Source organism: Arvicanthis niloticus, chromosome 2 (genome assembly GCF_011762505.2).
Source record: "Arvicanthis niloticus isolate mArvNil1 chromosome 2, mArvNil1.pat.X, whole genome shotgun sequence".
In the NCBI taxonomy this organism is placed as follows: Eukaryota; Metazoa; Chordata; class Mammalia; order Rodentia; family Muridae; genus Arvicanthis; species Arvicanthis niloticus.
The window spans coordinates 125,769,492-125,778,232 of NC_047659.1; the positions used below are offsets into that span (position 1 = coordinate 125,769,492).

The 8,741-nt window shown below is 48.2% G+C and overlaps 1 protein-coding gene across 1 annotated transcript in view; it reads left to right on the forward strand.

Annotated features, from left to right (window-relative positions):
- The window catches only part of Cnbd2 (cyclic nucleotide binding domain containing 2), a 61,824-nt gene extending 55,092 nt beyond the window's left edge, over nt 1–6,732 (forward strand). The window contains exons 12-13 of the mRNA XM_034493661.2: nt 1,365–1,528; nt 6,389–6,732. Of these exons, the coding sequence (XP_034349552.1) occupies nt 1,365–1,528; nt 6,389–6,707 (483 nt within the window). The 3' untranslated portion in view covers nt 6,708–6,732. The remainder of the gene's footprint in view (nt 1–1,364; nt 1,529–6,388) is intronic.
- The last annotated feature ends 2,009 nt before the right edge of the window (nt 6,733–8,741 follow it).

The window sequence follows — 8,741 nt, forward strand, 5'->3', positions numbered from 1 at the left end:
AGACAAACCAGAGTCAAATCTGAGGTTAGTTGTTTCTGTGCTGTGTGACAGTAGCCAGTTCTCTTAGGCTCAGTATTTTTGCTATAAAACGTGGATGCACATATGCATGTAGGAGCTACCTCAGTGGTTAATCTTTGAAGCTTAAACAAAGACCCACACTTGGAAGCCAGGGGTTTAGAGGCTGCCCAGCAACAGTGGCATCATTGCCACCACCGTTGTGAAGGGTGCATGACTGTGAACCAGCAAATTCCTTTTCTGAGCCTTCTTTTCCACGTCGGGGGTGAGAATCCCTGCGCCCCGAGGCAGTAATAAGGATTAAATTTGTGTAAATTTCCTCTAGCCTGTAAGGTCCCTTAAAGGTCAGCCATGTGGTCTCTGTGTAAGGCTTAGCAACAGTGAGGAGGGGCCATGGTGCCCACTGTACTGAGAATGGCAGGCTGTGGGCACTGGAGGCTCTGGGGTCACTAATATCTGCTCCCCACATTGCCTGAGTCTCAAGAAGCTGGAGTGTCTCTGGATCTAGAACTCCAACACCTCCTGTTCTCGTCACAACTCAGCCTGCTCAGGATGGTTTCTTTAAAGGGGTCCTGACGGCAGGCATGGTGGCTCACTTTTAATTCTAGCACTCGGGAGGCAGAGGCAGGAGGATTTCTGTGAGTTCCAGGACCTCTAGGGCTATGCACAAATGACTCTGTCTAAAACAAACAGACAAGTAAATAGGCGGTGTATAGTGTATGTATAGCAATAGGCTTATCTGTAGTCCATATCACTTCTGCATCCATGACCACAGAGGACTCATTCCCAAGATCAGGGGCACCACAGGATCTGCAGCCAAGGGTACAAATGTTCTTAAAGCCAGTGGACACTGAGAAAGCATTACAGTCCATGGGGAAAGATGGCGTGAAGGTGGCTGGGAAAGGAAAGGCAGAGAAGATGACCAGCCTTTCTCTTTTGAGTCTTAGAAGAGAAAATGGGTTTATTCAGCAGAGAAGTGTTCCAGGGCCAGGCACCATGGTGTTATGCCTGTTCTAGCACTGCTCAACAGGCTGAGGCAGGATGACCTTGGACCCAGGCAAACTTGGGCAAATGAGCAGGGCTCCAGCTTAAAATGAATGGATAGATTTGAGAGTTCAAATACCGATGTGAGCAGGCCCGAGAGCAGAACCCTGCATGCCGTGTGGTGCTGGGACACTGCAGGGCTGTACAGGACCCCACCTTGTTCCAGGGCCGGGAATTGTGCTGGTTGGTAGTGGATGGAGCCCTGGGCCTCCTCTCCCCTCCCTGGCCTCATGATTCCCACCTAGAAAGTCTGCTGCTGGATCTGGCTAGTCTGTGAGGTTTCACGGTGTGTGACTTCTCCTTAGGGCTTTCACCAGGCCTTTCTCCCAGAAATCGAGCGCGATTCTCGGCCCTTCATCCTTCTGAGCTTGGGATCAGAGTTGATACGACTAAGAAAAGAGAAGTTTTATGACATGGTTGACGAGGAGACGAAAGCAAAGATAAAAAAGATGGACGTGGACTATCCCAGGTCAGTGTGGAGAACGTGGACTATCCCAGGTCAGTGTGGAGAACGTGGACTATCCCAGGTCAGTGTGGAGAACGTGGACTATCCCAGGTCAGTGTGGAGAACGTGGACTATCCCAGGTCAGTGTGGAGAACGTGGACTATCCCAGGTCAGTGTGGAGAACGTGGACTATCCCAGGTCAGTGTGGAGAACGTGGACTATCCCAGGTCAGTGTGGAGAACGTGGACTATCCCAGGTCAGTGTGGAGAACGTGGACTATCCCAGGTCAGTGTGGAGAACGTGGACTATCCCAGGTCAGTGTGGAGAACGTGGACTATCCCAGGTCAGTGTGGAGAACGTGGACTATCCCAGGTCAGTGTGGAGAACGTGGACTATCCCAGGTCAGTGTGGAGAACGTGCACACATGTTTTAGATTCGCTGAACAAGGCTTTTCACTGGCAAGGAGGGCAGGGAGGAGGAAGGAAGGGTGCAGTATGCATGTGCATGTGTATTCGGTGTATATGTGTATAGTGTTTGTGTGTATGTGTGCACGTGTACACGTGTGTGTGTGTGTGTGTGTGTGTGTGTGTGTGTGTGTGTTAGAAAGAGTGCTACATGTCCCCACTTTTTTCATTTAGACAGATGGCAGGGTGTTCTCAGGAACATTCAGGTTTTTTGTGTATGTGAAAAATTTAGCCTTTTTTTTTTTTAAAGACTTATTTATTTTATTTAAGTGAGTACACTGTAGGTGTCTTTGGACACACCAGAAGAGGTCATTGGAGCTCTTTACAGATGGTTGTGAGCCACCATGCAGTTTCTGGAAGAGCAGTCAATGCTCTTAACTGCTGAGCCGTCTCTCCAGCCCTAGCCATTTCCTTTTTAAAAGCTTAAATCAATGCACGTGCATTAGATTTCACTGTGGCATTTTCAAACAAAATGTATTTTCTTTCTTATCCCTCTGACTTACCCTTGTCCCCTTCTGCCCTAACCCCCCGACTCATAGTCTTGACATTTATGTACAGATTCTAGGGTGAATTAGAGAAACAATATGATGAGCTTACTAAACCCTGCACCGGACAGACTCATTGCTCAGGGCAGTTAGATGTGTAAGTAGGAGCCACTGAAGCCAGGCATGGCAGCTTAGGCCAGGGAACCTGGCACTGGGGAAGTGGAGACAGGGAGATCAGGAGTTCAAAGCCATCTGGTGAATTTGAGATCAGTCTGAGCTACATGAAGCCCTGTCTCAAAATAAAAATAAAAAAAAAAAAAAAAAAAAAAGCAAAAGAAACTGGGTAGATTTAAGAAAAATCATGAGCAGAGCAAAAAACTCTTTGTATGTGGGTATGACCAAGCTTCGGGCTGTTGGTGAGAGAGACAACTTGGAAATCGTTGATGGCTTCTTCCAGCTTCAGGGCACCATTTTCTTCTGTATCCTGAGTGTCTCTATTAAATGGTCTTCCTGGACGACTGATGTCGGAAGCCTCAGCCCCTCACATGATGCCCGTGGCAGGGGCACCATTTGTGAACATCAAACTCCTGGAGTTTTCCTTTGGCTGGAAGGGGCAGCTGCTTGGAGCAGTTGCCCCTGTGCTCTTGGCAAGTGCCTTGCTGTACCATCTCAGTGCTGCCAGACAGGATTGTAACCTCACTAACTGTTGGACTCAGGGTCTCCTAGATTGCCCAATCACACATGAAATAGGACCAGGGGCATCTATTCTATGAGTGTCATAGGCTAGACAACCAGAAAACTACCCCCTCAATGCCCAGGTCACGACACACTACAGTATAGGAGAGGGTGGGGTTTGGAGCTAGATACATTTACTCAAAAAAATAGACAAGAAACCAGCATGACCATCAGCACCTGTAGGTGACATGCAATTTTGTCAACCTTGGACTCCAGGTCCCAAAATAAATTCTCCTGTAGGGATATGTACTTATGTGCCTGTCCCTCGTAGGTTTTGGCAAGTTCCCTTGGCCTCTTCAAGCCCGTACTTCATGACTATGAAATGGGTTAGCCGCAAAAACTAAAGAGTCAGCCAGTGTAGCTGGGTGTGGTGGCACGTGACTTTAGTCCCAGCACCTGAGAGGCAGAGGCAGGCAGATCTCTGAGTTTGAGGCCAGCCACAAGCTTTATCTTACCCACAGATAAAGCTTCAGGATATCCAGGGCTACACAGAGAAAGCCTTGTAGCAGAATATTTCCCCCACTACAGTTTACAAGAAACTTGGAAATTTGGGAGGAGCTAGTGTGGGAGGAGTATGGAGAGGAAGAGGAGAGCTGTGAGGAAGGAAGGATGTAGGAGCCATGGAGAACCACGGGTCCAGGGCTGTAACAACTTATATCTGGGTTAGTTAATTGGGTAAAACCTCCAATTGTGTGGGCATCTTGTTAATTGAGCATTACCAAACATATAAAGCCTTTGAATAATCTTTAAGCATTAGAGTCTCATTTCTACCAGGTACCGAATGGATGGCCAGATGGTCTGAGCTTAGCCAAGCATTGTGGAGACAGCATGGTAGATTGGCAGAGCCATCTCCCACACTGGCATCTCATGGGTGGCAGGGCCAGTGCTTTTGGGCTGGCATGAGCTGCGGCATGCATGCGGTCAGAGTTGAGCCACTGCTCATGGCCTCAGGCCTTGCCTAGTTGGGAAGATGGTGGCCCTGTAACAACAAGCAAGATTGGGCCACACCATCCTAAATATACCCAGTAACAAGAAATATTCTGCTACAAACCCTGTCTTCAAACAAATAAACAAACAAACACAAAGACTCAGCCAGTGTAAAGGCTGGACATGTGATAAATGCTAGTGAGAGTCAGATAATACTCTGTGTTGTGTAAGATGATGTGAGTTAAGGAAACGTTTAAAGAGGAGGCTGTCTGGTCTATGAGCTGACAAATGTCTGCCAGCCAGGTTGCTGGGAGTCAGGAGACAATCTTGTCAAGTATCATGCTTATTTCTGTGGTGTGAATATACCACCCGGCTAATTTCTAGCTACCAACATGATATCACTCAACATGGCGCTGAGGAGAGATGCCTACAGTTAGCTTTCATGAGTGGGTGGGCATGTTACTGATAAAGGTCTGCATAGCCCACTCTGACTGCTGGGTATTGTCTTAGGTTGATCTCTAGGCTCGAAATTGCCTTTGTCATGATCAGTATCATTTAGCCAAGGAATGCTCAAGGTTACTCGAAAGGTGTTAGGCTAGCCCCCTTGGACAGGTGAGTCCAGATAAGGCAGAAGAAGTTTGGCAGTGCCCTTCCCTTCCTGTGGTATCAGAAGGAAACAAGCCAATAAATACTGAGCCCATGCCGCTTTAATCTCTCTCCCCGAGTTGCTGTGAGGGAGGGGCTGAGGTAGGATCAGGACACCTTGACCAGCCCAGGGCAGCCACCCATCTGTTTCTCTCAAGATTTGTCTGTTCTGAGCATTTCATGTAAAAGTGTGTGTGTGTGTGTGTGTGTGTGTCTGTGTGTGTGTGTGTGTGTGTGTCTGTGTGTGTGTCTGTGTGTGTGTCTGTGTGTGTGTCTGTGTGTGTGTCTGTGTGTCAGAGACAGAGAGACAGAGAGACGGAGACCGAGGAGAAAGACTATCCATTCATCAGTTGGACATTTGGGTTATTCCTGTTCTTACTGCTATGGACAATGCTGTTGTGAATGAACATTGCACAGGTTTACATATGAACCTGTTTTCATTTATCTTAAGTATATTCTTGATGGAAAATTGCTGATGGTGTGGTAGCTGTATGTTTAACCTTCTGTGAAGTTATCAGACTGCTTTCCAAAGCAGCTGCACCAGTTAGCGTCCCTCATGCTAATTGGTGGGGACGCTGGCTCACTCCAGGCTCTGAGCATCTCCATGCTGCTGACGGAGGCTGTCTCCTGGGTACCAGTGGTGTCTCGCTGTGAGGCACCCTCATCCCAGTGTAGTTTTTATTGACATCTCTCCCAAAGCTGATGGCTGATAGCTACATTATTTTTTTTTTTTCTGATAGGGTCTTGCTATGTAGCTCAGGCTGTCCTAGAACTTATTGTATAGACCAGGCTAGCTTCAAACTCCTCTTGCCCCTTGAGTGCCGAGCTTATCAGCATGCACCATGAGCAGCTCTCCAATAGCCTTACTTACTATTATCATTTTCAATTTCTTTTATTATTGTGTGTATGTCTGTGTGTGCTCATGACGTGTGTGTGTGTGGGCACATATGAACATGGAGTTCCTACAGAGGTCAGAGGACAACTTTGTGGAGTCTGTTCTCTCCTTCTACCTTCCCATGGGCTCTGGGGAACGAACCCTGGTAATCAGGCTTGTGGCAAGCATCTTTACCCACTGAGCCATCTTGCTGGCCTTCTTTTGCCTTTTTGAGACAGGGTCTCATTATGTAGCCCAGACTACTCTCCGGTCACTGTGTTGCCGAGCTACCCACAAGTTCACGGCGATCCTCCTGTGCATGCTTTGGAAGTACTGAAGTGGCAGGCACACGTCACTCTCCCTGCTTTAGCTAGGTCATTATAGGGTGTAAAACAAACGTTAACTTCAATTCACTTCATTAGCTTCACTATATCAAAAGTGTTATTTCAACACATTATCCAGCTGAAAAGCAATAGTTCCCATTGCTTTGTGGTTGTGAGTCTGAGTCACACCAGGCCACACATTTCGGGCACCTACCCTAACCCACTTGTGGCTCCTGGCCGTGGCAGCAGGGCAGCACAGACTTTAGGGACCCAGTTGGTAGAAAGGCAAAGGAAGTGGAGAAATGTGGAGGAGAACAGAGCCAGGCGTAAGGTTAGGGTTTAGAAGGAGCAGTGGAAACATCCGTTCAGCATGGACGGAGGGCAGAGGCCAGGAGGGGCCCTGCAACACAGCTTCTGTGTTTGCCCTTCAGTGACGAAGACCTGTGTCAGAGATTCCTGGAGGAAAACGACTGGACAATCTTTCGGAGGGACCTGCTGCGGTTACTGGTGGAGCCCCTCAACCGGCAGCCGTTCATCCCAGTCCAGACCAAGAAGAAAGAGATCTACGACCCTAAGGCTTTGTTCCTGGATTTGTGTAGCCTTGAAAAGAAGGTGAAACAGCGCCATCCTGTTTTTCTGGCGCCCCAGAAATACCTGCCCCCCTTGAAGATCATCCAAGCCATCTCAGCACCCCGGCACAAAATCCGAGAACTCCTGCCTCAGTATAAAAGCCCAGGGGTCCTTGTTTAGAACAAATAAAGTCATTTGGATCAGCTTCTCTGTTCTCTACATGGCCCCCATGGGAGTCGCAGGCGAGGCATGGTCCCCCTTGACATTTGAGGACAGGAGTGGGGAACGGTGGATGCCCAGGAGGCTGGGGTGTGTCTGTCACTGGGGAACTAGTGTGACCATTCCCCATCTACATGGAACCCCTTCACCCCAGTCAGTGGATGCTGTGCCAGGAACCAAGGCAGGCCAACTGTTGCCAGTCCACACACCCCATAAAAATATCAAGAAACCTAATGTTTTATAATATTCCTACTGGGTATTTTTAAGTATGAGAAATTAATTGAAAATATTTTAAAGAAAACACATATGGAATGTGTTGGGCCTGCAAGCTGTGGACTAGGCCTCTCTGGTTGAATGGCAGGGTTGGCATCCTATGATGGCACAGGCCCACCAGAGACAAGCAGGCGGTAGAGACAGAGTTCAGGAAGACTCCTTGGTCCCCCCCACCCCCGTACTCCTTATTTTGGGGCACCTGTTCCCATACAGCCTCAATACCACAGACTAATCACCATGCCACCTCTCTACATGAGCACCCCAAGGCCTGAGAGAGGTCATGAGTACACAGGAGTCCTCTCGAACCCCCATGGTTACAGCCACTCACACTCACCCACAACCTAGCAAGGAAAAGGCCTGGGCCCTGGACTTTGAGTCAGGAACCCTGGGGAGCCTGGCTCTCACCCTCCCTGGGACCCCTTGAGTAACATGAGTCAGTCTAGCACTTGTGTGTCTGTCTTCCCCAGTAGTAAACCGTGCGGCCGACAAGCTCAGTGGACTGCACAAACTCGGAACTGACTATAGTTCTAAGAGAGATGTTCAAGAGTAGAAGCGCTTGTATTAAAAACCATGTTCTTGTGCATTCAACAGGAGGAACAGGAATTTTTTTCTCAGAATAGAGTGTAGATGCGATAGATAAATGGACTTAAGGGTTTTGACTTCTCCAGTGGACTTTAGAGTCAAGAAATCAGGGACACTGAAGCAGGATGAGGTGACATATACCTGTAATCTTTGCAGTGGGGAAGGAGGTCAGGAGGGACCAGGAATGTCTTAGTTAATTTTGTCATCAACTTGACACACCTGGAAAGAGGGACCCTCAACTGAAGAATCACCTTGATTGACTGGCCTTTAGGCATATCTGTGGAACATGCTTTTTTAATTGTTTTTTTAAGATTTATTTATTTATTTCATGTGTGTACACTGTCACTATCTTCAGACACACCAGAAGAGGGCATCGGATCCCATTACAGATGGTTGTGAGCCACCATGTGGTTGCTGGGAATTGAACTCAGGACCTCTGGAAGAACAGTCAGTGCTGTTAATCACTGAGCCATCTCTCCAGTCCTCTGTGGAACATTCTTGATTGTTAATTGATATGAGGGTCCAGCTGGTGTGTGTTGCCATCCCTGGGCCTGTGGGCCTGTGCTGTATAAAAAAGGTATTTACCATTGTGAGCCTGGAAGCAGCATTTCTCCATGATCTCTGCTTCAGTTCCTGCCTTTGGGTTCCTGCCTTTGGTGTCCCTGGATGATGGGCTGTAACCTCAAATCCAAGTAAGCTCTTTATTTCCTCAAGCTATTTGTAGCCGTGCTGCCAAAATAGGACAAGAAGCTCATGGTCACCCACTACACAGTCACTTGGAGGACAGCTTGGGCTATGTGAGACCCTGTCAACACAAAACATCAGCAGTCCCACAGAGCAGGCTGTGACCTACAAAGACCAGGTACCACTCTCTGGGACCCAGGGAAGTGGGGTGCCTTACTAGTGATCTCTTTGAGCTGTGGTTGGTGGCTCAGAAATGGTGGCGTAGTCGTCTTCATTCATGGGATATGAGCTTTTTGGGCAGTTGCTTTGAAGTAGCTAAGAGGAGGATGAGGAAGTCTGTGTTGTCCTCTAGGCAAGGGCTCTGTAGCCAGCATACAGAACCAGAGGCTACTTTAGGCTTTGTAGGCCCTATGGTCCCTCTTACAGAGTCAGCTTCACCTCATGGAAGAGATGGTA